This window comes from Cygnus olor, chromosome 1, assembly GCF_009769625.2.
Source record: "Cygnus olor isolate bCygOlo1 chromosome 1, bCygOlo1.pri.v2, whole genome shotgun sequence".
NCBI lineage: Eukaryota > Metazoa > Chordata > Aves > Anseriformes > Anatidae > Cygnus > Cygnus olor.
In genome coordinates, this window is record NC_049169.1 from 1,371,672 (window position 1) to 1,389,332 (window position 17,661).

The window sequence follows — 17,661 nt, forward strand, 5'->3', positions numbered from 1 at the left end:
CAGCCTTCAGAAACGGCCATCTGTTCCCGCTGCCCTCTGACAGATTTGAACGAGAGACCTAGCAGTGAAAGGCTCTCTGCTATTCCCCCGAGCCGCCTGATCTCTTCCCTTCCACCCCTTCTCCTCAAAAAAAAAAAAAAAAGGGGGGGGGAAAAAAAGCTTTGTACTCCCAAGCATTAGGGGACTCTAATTGGTGTGTGCACTGCGTTTAAAAGGAGGATGTATAGCTAATGGAAGCAGAGATTTTATTGCTGACATAAATATAGTGTGTTCGACTCCTTTGAAGTTGCAGGGATCAGCAGCCAGCGGTGTTTGTCTGCAATTAGGCAGCACCCGTGGCTCTCACCCACAGCTACGTTGTCGTCTCCTCAGCCCAATCTTGGAGGTCCTAGGTCTGGTTTTACTGGGGGCAGCCCAAGCCACGCTTCCAAATAGGAGCTGAGTGTTCAGAGGTTTGGAGCCCCGCTGCAAATCAACGAGACTTGGACTTGGCCAGGTTTTGGGACTTGGCCACGTTTTGGGCTTTCTCCTTCTTTGCTGCTGTCAGAGAGCTGCCTTCTTGCTTCTGCTCCAGACGGCCCCGTGCTGCTCTGAATCACCCCCAGCAGATGCAAAGCAGAAAGGATTCTCCGGCCGCCCCTTCCTGCTCTCGTGGAGCCGCTTTTCGACCTGCCCTGTCAAGCCCCTGCGCGCGGGGAGCGACGGACGGGCTCTTGCACAAGCGGCTGCTTGATCTTCTCGTGGATTTTGCGCGTGCCGGCCCTCCTCTTTGTGCCACACGTCTCCCCCTTGCAGGCTGCTTTGTGCCCGGGCTGAGCCATGCAGGGACAAAACACGTAGATGACTTGGGGCTGATGCAAAGCGAATTTGTTCTTCTTTTCCCTGCAGACGTTGTCACCTTCTCTTGGCGTGCGCGGGGGTGAGCTGCCTTCCCGACACCCAGCCCGCGCGGCTCGGGCTGTGCCCGCCTGCACAAATGTGCCTTCAGCCACCAGGCCAGAGCCCAAGCTTGTTTTTATTTTTAAATCAGCAGATGTGCAGAGCTTAAGAGCGAGGAATCTGCCAGAGGCAGTAGCATACCAAGAATAAATGCTCTGGGGAGGGAGAGGTAGGAACCCATCCCACCTGCCGCGCGGTCCGGGCAGTGGGAGACAGCAGCATGTGTGTGAAAAAAGGAGGAATGTGCACTGTAAAAACTTGCTCCTTACACGACGTGTTCCACGTCGGAGTGGTGTATTGGCCGTGATTTATTGCTCACCTTGCCGAGGATGGGCCGGGCAGTGCGCAGGGGGAGGGGACCCTGTGCCAGACGGGTGCCTCGTCCTGTAAAGGAGCGGGGCCGCAGGCACCGCGCACCACTGCGCCGAGGGGTGTGCTGGGTTGTAGCGGGGCCGCTGCTGTAGCTCTACGTGAAGGGTATGCTTTGAAGAAGAGAAAAAAGGATGCTTAAGCTGTGTGTCTAGCCCTTTTTTCCCGAGGAAAAAAGAAGTGTGCTTACCTCCTTGTAGCTAGCGCGGTGGCTAGCGGAAGGTAAGGCTCCAGCGGAGATGCGACACTTGCGCTTTCCATATTTGCAAGGCAAAGCTCTGAACGCCTTCCCAAGCTGTTGGCGCCCTCCAAAAGCTGCTCACAGCTTTAGGGCTACAGGCACGATCTCCCCCAGCACGGAGGGAGGAGACCGAGCCCGGCGGTGCTGCGGGGCCGAGAACGCGGCGCTGGAGGAGAGCGCCCATCATTTCGGGCCCTCTCCTTGGCCATGAATGTGCACTCTGTTGTCGCGGCGAGGCTCCCGCTGAACAAGTCAGCGAAATGCTGGGAAAATGTTTTTTAGATGAAGCCAGGGCCTATCTGGTTACGTATTACCTTACCGCCAGAACAATAGCTGCTTTATATCCCCGTGTGCTAAACGCTCTGTAGTATATGCTAATGTCCGTGTTCACGTGTGATCTATCGTGCAGCCTACCAGCTTGTGAAACTCATTTAGATCCACGTCTCAGGTAGCCTTAAAAATACATCCAGCCCTTCCTAGAGACCAATGAGGCCGAGCGCCTGGGCTTCATGAACTTTCTAGCCTCGTGCTCTGGGGATGCATAGAAATGCCACTTTGGCAGCCACTTCTGCTTCTCATTCATTCCTCATCCCTCGTTACGCGGGGAATAGGGGAGAGCATTCTCGGAGGTGGCCCTCGCTTCTCCGAGATGGATTTTACTCCTCCCTGCTCTGTGCAGCGTCAGGCCTCTCTGGTCCAATTAAGCCATCCATCTAAACGTTTGCAAACTGCAGCACAAATAGCTGGGAGTACCAGCGCCCTGCCTCCCACGTGCTCTGCCTCCCACCTCTGCACACAACGCTCTGTATAGAGGCAGAAACATTAAAGTTACTGTGCCTAATGCTGGGGTGTTGCTCGTACATGGCCACTGAACGAAATGAAGGTCACGAGTGTTTTCTGTTCTAGCTCACCCGTTAAGCAAAAGGTTGAATTTCCCATGAAAACCTGAATTACCCTACCTACCTAACGCCCCCCCCGTGACTGTAGCATTTGGCCTGTGTTCAGCCTTTTACACTTGCATTTTATTGTCAGGCATCCTAGCAGCAGACTGTTCAGGTTGCAAGTGGAGCCTAGCAGAGAGTTTATCAGGTGAGTGGCTTTTTGTGGTGGTAGTTTGGAATAATGGGATTTAGCTGTCGTTGGCATTGCCAACTTATTCCTTTAGGTTCCTGACACTGTGGTGTTTCTTGGGGGTGAAAGGGCTGTATCTATCTCTCTCTCTTTTCTGTTTTTCCCCCCTCCTTTTGCACTTTTAAGGGGAAGACATCAAACATTGGAGATATGGATTTATATTTGGAGATATGGATTTATATTGGAGCATCTCGTGGTGGCTGTCTCCCCCGCTGCTCTGGGCTGGACCCTGGCCTGGCTGCAGGGTAGAGACGTGCACGCCTGCGGGGTTAATGTCTCGCAGCCCAATCCCGTTAGCCTCACGCAAGCCGAGCTCTCTTCTAAGTGTTACTTAAGTAAAGAATTAGTGAGGAGGCCAGAGCTGGGCTCAGCATGCAGTTTAATAACCCCCAAGCACTGCGGTAACGGATGGGGCAGTGAGGTGTTGTGATCTTTGGATTTGTAAAATTCATCTTTTTAAAGGTCACGAACACAACGCAGGCTTAAAGCAACACCAGAAAGGAAAGAAAACCCTACAGCTACGCCTTCAACACCCATCGGTTTTAAGAAATGATGGGCTAAATGTAGCAGAAACCCCTGAATAAAGACGTAGGTTGTCCCGTGCATGGCACAGCAGAGGGAGGTAGACACAAGAGCTCGTGTGCGCGCATCCCTGGACGCTGTGCTGGCCGAAGCTCGCCATCCTTTTGGACTCTGGGCACACCTGTCCTTTAACATGCAACTCACCCTTGCACTATATTTGATTTGCGAGGATGCCCAGGGTGTTATTTCTGCAGAAACTCCGCCGAATAATTATGTTCCATTAGAATATGTGATATTTTAGTACCTCAAAAAGAAATTTTCAATTCAAATCGCTTCTAAAATGAACTTTAGCCATTCAAGTTCACGTAATACAACGTTTTATCACTTTAGATGGTACTCTGCCTTCATTCTCACAGTAGTCTTTAATAAAACCATATAGAAAATACAGAATCCTCAAGGATTTAAGGACAAGAATCACTCTCGATACACCATTCTTCCTCTGGAAGAGACTGTGTGGATGTTAGTAACGCAGCAGGCAACTCAGTAAAGTATTTATGGCGAAATATAAGAGGGAGTCCCTGTTAGGTGATTGCCCAGAAACGTTCAGGTGCTACATTGCCTGCCTGTCCAACCACCAGGTTAATACCTGATGTATCATAAGAGGAACAGACTTCTAATTCATTCTTAGGTGTTTCCTGTCTCTAGTTTCTGCGAAGCTTTTGCACCTGTCTGGAAAAGCTCCCCTCTTGTTAACAGAAAGCAGGCTGTGAGCGGAGCAAACCCCGCAGGGAGCAGACGTTAGGGGTTGCTGTACTTTCTCTATTTTTAACTATGTTTCCTATATACATGACTGACCGTGATAGACTGCTAATCTTATCAGGTGTGCCCTTCACTCCACAGCAAAGCCAGCCGATCAAGGAAGCTTAGAAGGGTTATTCGTTAAGCTTTCGTCTGTGGAGCACGGTAAAAAAAGCTTTCATTATACAGGTAGACGCATGCATGTTTAGACTCCTCTTCGCGTGTTTGTCACCTTTCCTCCCCACCAGATTGGCTTGGGTTTAGAGTGGCTTGCCCTGGGGACCCGGTGCTGGTGTGTGAAGCCTGTGTAAGAACCAGGCTTGATCAGATCCAGCTTTATTCTGCCTGAGCCGATGTCCAGGTCCTGCCATCATCCTGCTCTCGAGCTCTAAAATCACCCTCAGCACACCATGGAGGGGAGAGGGAGAGGCAGGTTGCCTTCTGTAGGACACAAGGGCTGAAGGCACCAAGTTAATCCATCGGGATACCAGACTGGTGCTTCTTTCCCACTCACCCTTCCTCCCTCCCCCCCCTTTTTAAAATATTTTTAAATGAAAAAAAAAAAGGGGGGGGGGGGGGAAGCAAAATTTCAGCTACATTGAAATAAAGATGGAACAGAAGGCCCAGCATTTCCGATTGATCGTTTCCAATGTTTCCAATGTTAAAAATAATTGTCGATTTTTCCTTATGTTGCTATCCTCGCTGTAGATGATTGCAGGTGGAGGACTTCTGGTGTGTCAGGAAAGGGCTGCAAGGACAGAGATGCGTGGTGGTTGTGAAGTGCCATCGGTGAAGGAGGTGTTTGTCCCCACTGCTCGAAGACTGGGGGTCGTGGCTGTGCCAGGGACGAGTCTGGGTATCAGGCTGGCTCACTGGGGCCTTCAGAGGAGATAATTCCGTGGACACAGCTCAGTCCCTGTCTCTATGTCATTAAATAGGTTGGGGACTGAGGTTTTTGTCAATCAGGAATCTCAGCCCCAGTGTTTTTTGTATCAAAGTATTGAAACTTCAGAAAACAAGCAAGCAAAAACTTGAAAAAAAAAAAAATAAGAAAAAGCACAAAAAAAACCAACCCCACAAACAGAGCAAACAACAACAAAAAGCAAACTCCCAAACAAAAACCCCAAAAGCATCGTAATCCACTTTGGGGTACTTGTTAGTCACTTGACAAGTGAGAGTGGTGTCCTCTAGATCCTAACTTCAGGATGAGGACCGGGCTTGGATATTCTCTTGGCCTGTGTCTGGAACAATTTGGGAGGTACACACACACCAGCCCTGCTGTGGTCTGCTGGAAGGAGCCCTGAGTGTCCGAGCAGTCCCTTCATGAGGCTGTTTTGCCTTCCTCTCCTATAGAGGCAGGACCAAGGAATAAGGGAGATGAGCCCAAAGGCGTTTCAGATCCTGGCTGAGCTGTGACCCTTCCCTCCATGTAGAGAGGAAGAAAATAGAGGTGTATACAAGACGTTAGTGTTGTCTCCTGTGCTTATCTTCTGTTCTCAGGAAGAGTTGAGGCTATGCTGTAACCTCCTGGACTGCAACGCTCAGCTCAGAGCTCTGTGAGCGGCCGTGACTCTTCTCTGCTATCAAACTTCAGGTCCCTTGTTAGAGCTTTTTGTTGTGGTTTTGACCCAAAAGGGATTGAAAAGACAGATGATGGCTGACCTTGAGGTATGCTTGAGGTTGGCAAGCAGAATAAGGACAGCGGCTTTTTTCAAATTATCGTTTGATGGAACAGTTTTTTGTGTTTGGATATGAATGACACAGAGGATGTGTAGGGGTGAGCTGTGACTGTTGTGTGCCTAGAAAGTTCTCCAAGCTTAAAGAACTGCGTGGACTTCTTGTGATTTGTCAGTGAGGCATTTCTGATCGTGGAAGTCCTTCCAACCATCATCTTGTTGTAAGAGATGTCTAATTTGAGTTAGACATTGATCCTCCAGCAATCGTTAGCAGAGAGAGGCACGCTTTCAGATGACAGTTCATCTTAAAGTAGGTGCCTTTATGAAACGTCTTCTTCCTTTGTCACCACTGAGCACGGTAGGACCCTTTTAAATGCTTGGCTTTGGGTGAAACCCCATCCACGGTGTCATGTCAACACCTTATCTTAAGGAACGTGTATTTTGCAAATGTTTCTTCTCCAGAGTCAGGGATTTCTCAGGGTAATGTGACTTTGGCAGCACTCATTGGAGCTGGTGCACTTTGTATGTGCTGGAGAGCTGTGCTGGTTTTCTGAAGACACTTGCTCCTGCCTGTTGCCTGTCCTTCCTCCCTCCTGAAGGCCTCTCAAGTTAGTCCCCCAGAAGAGAGGTGGTCAGGATGATGATTTCTGGACATCTTGGCAAGCCAATTTCCAGTTGGCTTTCTGACTGTATGAGTGTCCTTTCTAAAACCGGCAGCAGTAAAGGTAGTAGAGGCCCTGTTGCTCTGCCAGGTTGCTAAAAGAAAAATGGTATGTGGCTGGAAGAAAGGGGTGCATCCCCTGGTTGACTAGGAACTGGATTTACTGTCAAGAAATACCTCTAGTGCCGACTGATTTGTCCAGCGTGTCCTAGCACTGTCTTAGACTTGCTTGGCTGGTGACCCTCCCATCTGTGGACCATCGCTTCTTTACATCGAGTGGAGCCTGCGAAATCTTGTTCACGTAACAGGCTGGAAGGGAATTCAAGTGGTTGCTTACACCAGCCCCCTGCCTGAGCCACCGTCAGTCTCAGCTGGCTCTAAAAGACATCCAGTGCTGTTTCCCCACGCAGGTTGATCCGGAGCTTCACAAACGTATGTTTAATGGATATCCCCCTGATATCTAGAGCAGCTTTCCATGCTGCTCTTAAAAACTCTGTCTTATTCTTTCCTACTGTGGAAAAGGTGATCGGGTTAGTCTCCTTTTCACATCAGTTTTGATGGATTTGCGGGCTGTGCCATGTATACAGACCAAGGCGTGCCCAGTGCTGTTTCAATTTCACTGTGCTGCCCACTGAGAGCAAACGTTTCCTTGCTTGGAGATCTCCCCGAATCTCTTCTTCGTCCATTAACACCTGCACACTGCTTAATTTGGCTCATCTACAGGAGTTCTTCCATCGTGGCTTCAAATGTTGCCTTCGGCTCTGCGCCAAGGGCTGCAATAAGGGTACCTGCTGGGCTGCCTGGCCCCGTGGTGCGTTCCCTGAGCACAGGGCTTCTCGGCTCTATGCCTCCAGAGGAGGGGGAAAGAAATTGCAGGAATATCTGCTGCAAGCTGCTGGGGCAGGGTCATGCTAAGCAGAGTTTGTGCTGGATTCCCTTCAGTGCTAGCTAAGGAGACCGAAGCAAGCCAAAGGAGCTGGAGGTCAACAGCCAAGGAATCCCAGTGGAAAATTTCCCTCCTTTCAGCCTTCTCCATCCTTGGCCAGAGCACCATAAAGCCTTCAGAGCTCCAGCAGTGCTCAGGGGGACCTGTGAGGCTGCTGGCAGGGGTCTTCTGGCTCTGCAGTGCTTGCGGATGTCCAAAGGAAATGATGAACCAGGCAACCTCCAGCACTTACACCCTTTGGTGTCCAAGAGAGCAGAGCAAGACCTACCGACTTCTACACTCACTGCTTTGGATCTGCTTTCTCTGCTCAAGTGCCAATAGATCCCCAGGAGCAGCACTGCATGCAACCAGCCGTGGCTTTTGGCTTCTGCTGATCCGAAGTGGGCTCTGGGCTCCGTTTGGAAGACGACGATGTCCCTCCGTTGAGGTCTTGGCATTTGATTGATAGGTTATGTCACCTTGAATCGAAAACCAAAAAGTACCGTGCTCTGTTGGGGGTCTCCAAGGTGATTGCTGGGGTCATTGTGCATTATCTGTTTTGCCCCATAAAAGGAATCCCAAGAGCAATATTCTGTGCTACGTGGTGGCTCTGGAGCCGTGCTCCTCACCGCTCCATGCCAGGCACCCATGGCAGTGATTCTTGTGGCTTGGCAGCTCTTAGAACAGCAAACTCGCCTCTGTTAATGGCGTGCCTCTCAAAGTCTTCCTTCGCTGCCCTCCCTGAGGATGTATCGAAAAAAATTGTACCATCTTCTCTTGCCCACCATGCTGGCATCAGGCTGGATCTGCGCTGCAGGGCTGAGTATCTTTGGACTTTCGGGTCCCTGGTGCTGGAGCCATATCGCATGGTTTCTCAGTTTGCCTCTTGCTTCCTCACAATCCTCCCTTTCCTGAGGCTGTTCCCGCACGTTTGCAGAAGATCTGCTCTGTTGAAGTTGGTGCTACAAAGGAGGAGGACGTTGCAGCTCATGAAAGAAGAGGAGACCGCTTCCTTCCCCGAAGGCAGGTTCAGCATGGTGGCGGTGGCCACGTTGTCGTGGCTGGCCAGGAATGGGACTAGTTTCTGTCTCATCTGGTGAAGAACGGAGCTGTGTCCTGTCTCCCGGTCCTCCAGGACTTTGCTGTGGTGCTGCTGTTTGAGAACCAGGCAGAAAATGTTACGCGTGAGCTCCTGCTCTTCAGGCTTTCCGTGGTGCCAAGGCATTCACCGTCTCAGCTGGGAGGAGGATGTCTCCCTCTCCCAGAGAGGGCAGTGGGGAGATGCCTGGGGATCACGCACTGTTTGGTTTCTCCCAGCCATCTGCGAGTTCAGGTATTTAGCGGGAGCATCAGACGTCCAGAGGCGTTGCACTGAGTGTCCGTGCGGTCCCCGTACAGGTCCGTGTGGTCCATACAGGTCCATGTGGTCCCCATACAGGTCGCTGAGGCAATCGATGCCTTGGCACCAGCAACGACTTTTCTCCCCAGAGGTCCATCTCAAGGTTTGCAGAACCTGACCGTCCAGCTGAAAACTCACGCTGCTGCTGTAATGCGAGCGTAGCTCCTATTCTCAGGAAATAGGCAGCTTGTGGAAGTGAGTGGGTCTGCTCGGCTGGGTGCCGTGCGTGTGCTTTGAGCACCTTGGCTAAAACTGCTGGAGGAGAGGAGATGAGGATGCACCGTGGGGAACGGACTCAGCCCCAGGTACCAGAAAGGAAAAGCCTGTCTTGTGTCCCTGTCCCAGGTCTGGTGGGACTGGGGATGTCTGCAGCTGCGGGAGTTTGTGGTCTCTTCCTTGTGCTGTGCTTGCTTTGATCGCAAAGTGTTAAGGTTAAGCAGAAACTGCCTCTGACCCCAGTCCCCTGAGCATTGACTGCCCTGGATGTCTGGGGGCTGCTGAACCCCAATGCCAATTCCCAGGGCCCTGACTCAGCCCAGCCGCCCGTTCTTCTCCCCCAAACCCTTCCCTGTGCTTTAATGCAGCCAGTAAACCTGCAATTTGGGATCGAAGCGGCTGTCCTCGTGCTGCTGCTCACCCTCCCTCCCTGCCAGGTAAGGTGTCTGCCAGCCACTGCTTGATTTTTGGCCTCTGAATCCCGTGGTTTCCCCAGACACAGGTGGAGCCTGATCCTCACCCTTCTCCTGTGGGCTGTAACCCCTGCTGGAGTGCTGTTTTCTCCCTGTGGCCCCTTGCAGTCCCCCAGCTCAAATCCAGCTGCGGAGATCACCAGACCTGGCATTAGAGTACGTCTGGAGCCTTCCCCGAGCCTGGTGTCCCTGATCTCTTCCAACTCCTGATCAGTGGTGCCCCTCTCAGCCCCGGGGCCTTCCCACAGCTCCCCATCTCCCCCGGGTGCTGAGCACCCCTGCCCCTCCGCAGCCAGCGGGCGATGCGGTCGCCTCCTCCCTGGCCAGGATCCTGCCCAGCGCCCTTGTGCGAGGTCGGCGAGGGGCAGAGCCTGGGTGCTGGCTGCAGCCCAGCTCCCTGCCTGGATGCTCCCCGGCTGGTCCGAGCCCTTTCCGGCACCGAGGTGAGGCTGGTGGCCTTGCTGAGCTCTGCGCCTCGCTCAGCACCACTGCTTCCCAGGGACCTTTTCCAGCAGCACCTTGCCAGCACCCTGCTGGGAGGAAGTCCCTGCGCAAAGGGGAGGCAGGAGCCCAGCCGCCTCATCCCGTGCGTGTTGGGAGCCCGCTGGCGTTGTGTCCCTGCTCGGTGCATTATTCATCACCTCTCCCCGGGTAGGAGCAGCTCCGGGCTGCGTGCGGAGCTGGCGCGAGCCCTCCTCCGTCGCTCCCTGGGGCTTTCCCCCACCCTGCACCCAGCACAACTTGACTTTCTTGGCAGTTATGTATTTTTCAGGGTCTCGAAGGTGTTTTTTTTTTTTTTTTTATATTGTCTAATGGATTTCCTGTTTTTAATACAACTGAAAGGGTCTGAAATCCACGCTTTAGATTAACATATGCCAGTTAGATTAGGGCTAATCAGGGCGCGGGGCTGAGCAGATGCAGCACAGGGCCAATCCTAGGCCTGATTACAGCATCTCAGGAGTTTAATCGTCTCTCCCCCAAGGGCGATCATCTCTGCTTTAATGCACAGCAGACTTTCCAGCCCTCGCCCTCTCCTCCTTTGGTTTGTTACCGCTCCTGCCAGGACGGCCGCTGCGTCAGATGCTGAGGCGATTTGCTTTAATCCCGCGCAGAAAAAAAAGGGATCTGCCTGTCGCCGTCTCTCGCGGAGACATCCCTGTTCTTCTGCGCGCCGTGCCCGAGACGTGGCCAGCCTTTGCCAAGCCTTGCGTGACACAGGCTCATCCTTCCCCAAAAAAAGCCCCGTTTGCTTTTTCCATCTCGTCATCTTTTGGTAGAGCCCGTTTTTGGCAGCCTGGTTGGGGCCAGCGCGTGTTTGAGCCGTGCAGAGGGACCAGGCTGCTCCCAACATGAACGGTGACCCTCGTCCTCGGGTTGGCCGTGGGGACCGGACTCATCTCGGAGAGCTGCAGCAGATTCCCTCGGGTTAGCAGCCCAACTCACCCCAAAGGCTTAGTGGAGCTGTTGGTCTGGAGCCTGTAGCGGGGATTTCAGGTGCATCCCAGGCCGCATGCCCTGCTCGGTGCCAAGAACCCGCTTAAAGCAGGCTGTGCCGCGGTCCTTGGCGGTCTTACTGGAGATTTGCTTCAACGGGGCCGAGCGTGAGCTCTCACCTCTTGTAGCCTAAAACTCTTATCTGTTAGAAAACACCCCAAGAACTTCGTGCTTCTGCCTCTGTGACAGCCGTAGCTGTCAGCGTTGGACCGTCACCCCAGGAAGGCGGCCCCGCGGTGGGGCTGAGCTGGATGAACCCGTAGGTGTCCCCGTTTGGAGCGGGGACAGCTCTTTATGCTGGGGGGCTGCGAAACCTTCCCGTCTGCAGAGCGCTCGGAGATCCTGAGAGGTGTCAGAGCAAAGCACACTGAACTCCGCCGGGGTCACCCACCTGGTCAGCACGATTAGCTCCTAAGCTTTCCTGTCTGCACAGCGAGTTATCTGAGGACACCGCGCCCCGCTCGGCCGCCTCACGGCATTAAACCAGTGCCCTTGGCAGGACGGAGGGCCCTGCCGGCCACAGCAACCCCAAGCAGAAGCGATCCTGCTGCCATTTCGGGAAAGCCCGGATCAGGAGCCTGCTGCCCTGATCCCTTTGGGTTTTGTTTAGGGTTTTGTTTAGCCCCTGCGCAGGCCGGGAGTTGCGATTTCAGGGGAAGGATTTGGGGACCCCTAAAAGCCTTTTTGTCCCAACGGATGTGGAAAGTTTCAGAAATGTCCTACGCAGGTGCCCTAAATCACGCTTTGAGAAGCCCCCTCCCATCCAAGGACAGCCGTGGACGGAGGCAGATGAAGCCTGGTGCCACCCCAGTATTCTCGTGCCAGCCCGTAGGCTTTGTTACTCCTTCGACATGCTGCGAGATCCCTTCCCCTGCCTGCCATCCAGGTGTTTCTTGCAGTGCCGGCGCTGCTGCCTGCAGGTGTTTTCTACCTCTTGTAATCATTCACATCACGATATCCTCAGGGCCTCGTTCTTTTCTGTTGTCACCCTGGCTGCTACCAGCTAACCCCAGCCCCTCACGTTCACCACGGCAGCGCTTTCCTCCAGGAACGTGCCCAAAGCTTTGCGGGCTCAGCGAGGCTCCAGCTTCGAGCCCTTTCTGGGGCTGAGCCGCCCGTAGCAAGAAGACATTTCCCACGTGCCGGACCCAGCTCATGGGCGGGGAAGGGCCGAGAGGCTCCGTTTGCTTTCCTCCATCTGCCGTGTCGTATATTTGTGCGCGACGAGAGCCTGCAGCCACGCTGCCCCGCGTGCAGCGGAGGCAGGAGGACGGGGCTGGGACGGGGGGGCGAGCCGGAGGCGAGTTGGTTCGGAGGGGCTGAGTTGGTTTGGAGGGGCTGGGAGCCCTGCCTGGGTGCTGGGTGATGCTGATGGGATCCTTTTCTTGTGTTGGGAAGGTGTTTGAGTCATTTATGGTGTTACAGGAGATGGAAGAGCTTCCCCCTTGGCGCGTTTCTTCTTTCTTTCCTCTTTCATGTTTTGTGGCTCCCCGCTGCTCTGTGCCACCTCCTCCTGCCCGGACAGCCCCATGGGTTGGGCTGCTGCCCCAAAACCCCGGCCAGCTCGTCCCCGCGTGCTGGATCCTCCGCTCCTAGCACGCTGGAGGCAGCACTGGGGCTTCTCTGGTGTGGTCGTGAGGGCTGAGCTCGATCACCCTGGAGCTCTGAGCGGTTACGCGAGCGTGACCCCCCCGTGGGTGCCGTGTGCTGTTGGGGTGGGAGCCTCGAGTCTTCCCCAGCTGCCGGCTGCCCCTGAGAACCGAAGGCCCACAGGACCCTCGGTGCCTCCACGCAGCCCAAAACCCCTTTTTGGGACCGCGCCGCCCTCATCCCTTGGGGGGGGGGGCGGTGGGGTGGGGAAAACCACGCTTTGGGAGCCGGCGTAAACACACCTCACGCCCCCGCTTCTCCTTCTTTTTTTTTTTTTTTTTTTTTTTTTTTTCTTTTGTCTCCGCAGGCCTCGTCCAGATCCCCGTCAGCATGTACCAGACCGTGGTGACCAGCCTGGCCCAGGGGAACGGCCCCGTGCAGGTCGCGATGGCACCCGTGACCACGCGGATAGCGGACAGTGCCGTCACCATGGACGGGCAGGCGGTGGAAGTGGTGACCTTGGAACAGTGACGGGTGCCCGCAGCGGGAGCGTGGTGGTGATTTCCCTCGTCTCTTACGCGAATGAATTTTTTTTTTTTTTTTTTTTTTTTTAAACGCCTCTCCAGAGATGAAATCAGGTGGCATCGAGTCTCCCAGCTTTGGAAGCAAAGGTTTTTGTTAACCTTTTTTTTAAAGGAAAAAAAAAAAGAAAAAAAAAAAAGAAAAAATAGCCGAGGATGTGTGTTAAGTGCATTTTTATAGCGCCACTGATCTCGTAGGAGCGAGCAGCCAAATTCTGACGGGACTTTCATTAAAAAGGAAAAAAAAAAAAAAAAAGCAGCCCCTTTGCCTCCTTTCCCCCAGCATGGAATGGAGCAGGGTGAGGCCAGGGGGGGGTCAGGGGGCACGGACGCCCTCGCCCGAGACTGCTCCGGCTGCACTGCCGCCGCTCCCGAGCCGCGCCGCACTTGGCAAATTAGGATTCATAGATTTTAACGTGGACTTTTATATTTAAAAAAAAAGAAAAAGATAAAGAACGACAACAAAAAAAAATGAATTTGGAAAAGGCTCCTCTGGGGAAAATGCATGTGTGACTGCAGGGGGGGGGTGGCAGCTCCCCCGGGGGGTGCCGCTCTGCCGGGAGCCCCGTGCCGGCGCGAGGACAGCTCTGCCGTGGACCACCGCCGCCAGCCCCGCACCGCGCTCCGCTCGGCTCCCTTTGGTGCACACTGGAGACCTGTTCTTACTCCTCTGCTCTGGAAAACGTACCTGCCATTTTAGATCTTTTTTTTTTCTTTATTATAATAATAATAATTATTATTATTTCCTCTTGCGTGGATTTGGAACCGAGGGGAACCGCCTCGAGAGGAGCTCGGGCTGCGCTGGGAGGGAGCCGGGGCTGCCGGGACCAGCGCTCAGCCCCCCCCCTTTCCTTGCCAAAGAGCCACGGGGGGCTCAACCCGACCCCGCTGCCACCCCTGGGACCCCCAGGACCCCCGGACTGTCCCCTCTGGGGGAACCCCTTGGAGCCGTACGCCCGGTCCCACTCCACGCGCATCCCCTGGCGCATCGCCGCTGCCCGCATCCGACCCGCGCCACCCAAAACCCTCCAAAGGAGGGAAGGGTCGCGGGGGCCTTTTTGGGGACAGATCCTACTTGACTTCCCAGCGGGCCAAACCTTTCCAGCGGCGCCCGGCCAAGCCCCCCCCTCCTCCTCCAGCCCCGCGGCGCGTGCAGTTGTGCATGGTATTTAATTTGTTTTGTTTTGTTTTATTATTATTATTTTCAAGTGGCCATTAACAAAGTTCTCCGCGTCTTGCTCCGCCTTCGAGGAAGTTTTCAGATTCTTGTATTTACTTGTTTTATATGGAAAATATCAAAATGTTCTTTGTATACATTTCTTCTGTACTTTAACGAGGGGAGGGAAAGATTTTCCATAGAGACAGTCCTGGTTCTCCAGTTCGTTATTTTTTTTTTAATTATTATTTTTTATTGTCGTTGTGAAGATGTCGGTGGCTTTCAAGTCCGTGTTTCTTTGGCGGTGAAATGGCGTTCTTCTAGTCTGAGAGGTTCCCCCTGCCCTCCCCCCCAAAGAGACAAAACCAGGCAAGTAGCAGAGCATGGACCCCCCGTTGTTTTCCCAGTGTCTATTATTATTGCCTCCTTCAATAAATTGTTACAGATGTGTCTACCCACGCCTCCCGCTCCTCTTTTGGGGCATTTTCCCAGGGTTTCGGGGGTCACCTGCCGTCCCTCCCCGGGGCTTAGTCCCGCACCCGCTGCCCGTCCCCGCTGTGCGTCCGGGGCCAGTTTTGGGGCAGGATTTGTGCTTGACGCACTTGGCGGCCACCTTGCAGCCCCCCCCCCCCCGCCCCGAAGCCCCCCTGTGGCCCCCAGTAGCCCAGCGGGGCGCGTTACCGGGCGGGCAGCCCCAGGAGGAGCAGGGCCAGCAGCGCTGTGCTTCAGCAGCTTTATTGGGGCACCGCCGCGGTGAATCCTGGAGCCCGGTCCCGGTCCTTGGGGCCTGAAGACAAAGAACGGGGACGGATGGAAGGATGGACGGAGGGACAGACGGACGGGAAGGAGGACGAGGCAGCGGTGGAACAAGGAGACACCGGCGTGGCTCGGCCAGCACCCGAGCAAACCAGCAGCACCGCACCACGGGAATTGGGGTGTTCCCCCCCCCCCCCCACCACCACCCAGGTTGGGGTGCCCCAGTGGGGCCAGCAGCATGGCTGGGGTGGGGGGGTGGGGGGAGTGTTTCAGTCGAGCAGACGCTGCCGCCAGGCTTTAATCTTTGCTAATCGGGCTTTAATAAGCAGGTCGGGGCCCCCCGCTGGGGCGGCTCGCCCGGCACGCCAGGGTCGGCCCCGTTTTTATCCCACCCCATAGCGGGGAGCCCGGCCTGGGCACGGGGAGGGTCCTTGGGCACTGGGGGGGCTCGGGGGGGCTCCCCAAGCTTAGGCTGCCCCCCCCCCCGTGTCCCAGCTGGGTTTGCCGCCGCAGCCCCAACGCTGCTCTGCCCACAGCAGCCCCAAAACGTAGGATTTGACCCCAAAAGCTCTGCGGGGCCTGGGAAAGAGCCCAGTTGGGGGGGGGGGGGGGTTGGGGGGGGGGTATAGTCCTTAGGGTGATTCCTGCTGGGGTCCGGGTCGGGGGGGGGGGGGGGGGGGGGGGGGGGGCTGTGTGCCCTGGGGTGGGTGCTGGGGGCGGGGCCTGTTTGGGGCGTGGGTTATCGCGGGGGTGTGGTATATCGCGAGGGGCGGGGCTTGGGAGGATGCTCCGCCCCTGCTGCCCTGGGGGCAAGGCACCGGTGTTGGGCTTGTGGGGAGGGTGTTTGGGTGATGGACGGACAGACGGACGGACGGACTGGTAGATGGAGCAGTGGATGGCTGGATGGACTAATGGAGTGATGGATAGACGGACAGACGGACGGACAAATGGGCAGACGGACGGACAGACGGGTAGCTGGCTCAATGGCTGGACAGACGGACGGGCAGATGCCTGCCCCCACAGATGATGGCTGCGTGTGGCCGGGCGGAAGGACAGACAGACTGCTGTGTGGACAAACAGCCGGACAGAAGGCTGAAGGATGGATGTTTGCTAGCGGGGCGGACAGACGGACAGATGAACAGACAGACAGACAGCCTGCGCTTCCCCCCCCCCCCCCCGCACCTGCCCCACGTGGGCGACGAGGCCCCCTGTCCGTCCGTCCGTCCGTCCGTCCGTCCCTGCCCCCAGCACAGGGCGGACGATTTTGAGCGCGCAGCCTGCGGCCCCTAATCCAGCGTGATCCAATCTCCGCGGGCTTACGCCGAAAGCCCCGTAATCACCCGGCGCTGCCCTACATATCCCCAGCGCCCGCCCGCGCCGCCGGGGGGGCTGCAGCCCCCCCCCCCCCCCCCAGCCCCCAGCCTGGAGCGAGGACTCCCCCACCCCAAGGTTTCAGCCTCCCCCCCTCCCCAAAACGCTGTCACCTCCCCACCTGCACCCGGGGACAGGCACGGACGAGTGGCAGCATCACCGCTGCCTCAGTTCCCCCCCCCTCTTTCCCCGAGGCTGGGGGCAGGAGCCGGCCACCTAATCCCCCCCCCCCCCCCGCCCCCGGCTGCCTGGTGCTTGGAGTCAAGCGGGGACACGCGGCCACGATGCTCCAATGACCGCCTTCCAGCAGGTCCCGGTCCCAACCCCCCCTAACCCCCCCCCCCCAAAACCCATTTTAGGATCCCCAAGTCGAAGCAGAACACCCCCCCCCCCCCCCCATCCCCAGCCTCAGCACAGCCCTGGGGATGAGCAGGGTGCCCGGCAGCACCCATGGGTGCTGGGGGGGGGGTGGGGGGGGGGGGCCGGGGGCCGTGTCTGCGGCGGTTCCCCGGGGCTGTAGTTGGCAAGTCTAGAACCACCGGATCCTGCTACCGCACCAGTGTGAGTTCTACCATTGCCAAAGGCAGCCCCAGGGCCGGCACCCGCGGCCGGGACGGGAGGGACGCGCTGCCGGGCCTGGAAAGCTGGAAAAAATAAAAATAAAAACCAAAAAAAATCCCCCTTCCATCCAAAAAAATCCCGGCTGGGGCTGAGCAGTGCCCTGATGCTGCCCCACAGACACTTGAGGTGCTCCATGGGCTGGGGCCGGGCACCCCATCACCAAAAAATGGGGAATATGCCCCATCACCAAAAAAAATGGGGAGTTTGCCCCACCCCTGCAAGGGCATCCACATTTCGGGGAGGTTTCCATCTCTCCGGGGTTCTCCTTGTCCCCAAAACGTCCCCGTGTCCCTCTGTTGGGGACACACACGGGGGAAAGCCGCCGCGTTTTCCGCCCCCACCACCCTTGCTGCTCTCTCCGCCTCCTCCCATATTGGCACTACACATAATTGCTCAAAACACATAGACAAAAGCAAAAATGTGCTAGTGCCAAAGCGGGCCGGGCGGCGTGGCGTCGGCCCCGCGGGGGCTCGCGGGTCTTTCTCTGCTCTGTTTATGGCCCTATGGTAATTCACTGACCGCGGGGTTGCACAGTGAATTCTACCAGTGCCATACACAGAACAGGAGTAGCGAGCTCGCACCCCCCCCGTTTTTGCCTGATTTTGCCCCGAAACCTCGCCCTCCCCGCGTGCTTTTAGGTGCGCTGCAAGGGCAGCGTCCCTGTCCCCCGACCCCATCCCAGGGAGCTTTTTTTGCTTGATGAGGACTTAAAAGCAGGGCTGGGCAGGATGGATTTTAATTA

General features: G+C 55.7%; 1 protein-coding gene across 13 annotated transcripts in view; it reads left to right on the plus strand.

The window, feature by feature from the left end:
* NRF1 (nuclear respiratory factor 1) overlaps positions 1–14,625 on the plus strand; it is a 62,249-nt gene extending 47,624 nt beyond the window's left edge. For 3 of the 13 annotated variants that reach the window (XM_040545341.1, XM_040545331.1, XM_040545352.1), the window contains exons 11-13: positions 2,582–2,638; positions 4,103–4,189; positions 12,802–14,625. In XM_040545341.1, the coding sequence (XP_040401275.1) occupies positions 2,582–2,638; positions 4,103–4,189; positions 12,802–12,965 (308 nt within the window). In that variant the 3' untranslated portion in view covers positions 12,966–14,625. Of the gene's footprint in view, positions 1–2,581; positions 2,639–4,102; positions 4,190–4,708; positions 12,675–12,801 lie in introns of those variants that run through there. The other 10 variants (XM_040545376.1, XM_040545359.1, XM_040545368.1 and 7 more) reach the window with 6 other exon arrangements.
* The last annotated feature ends 3,036 nt before the right edge of the window (positions 14,626–17,661 follow it).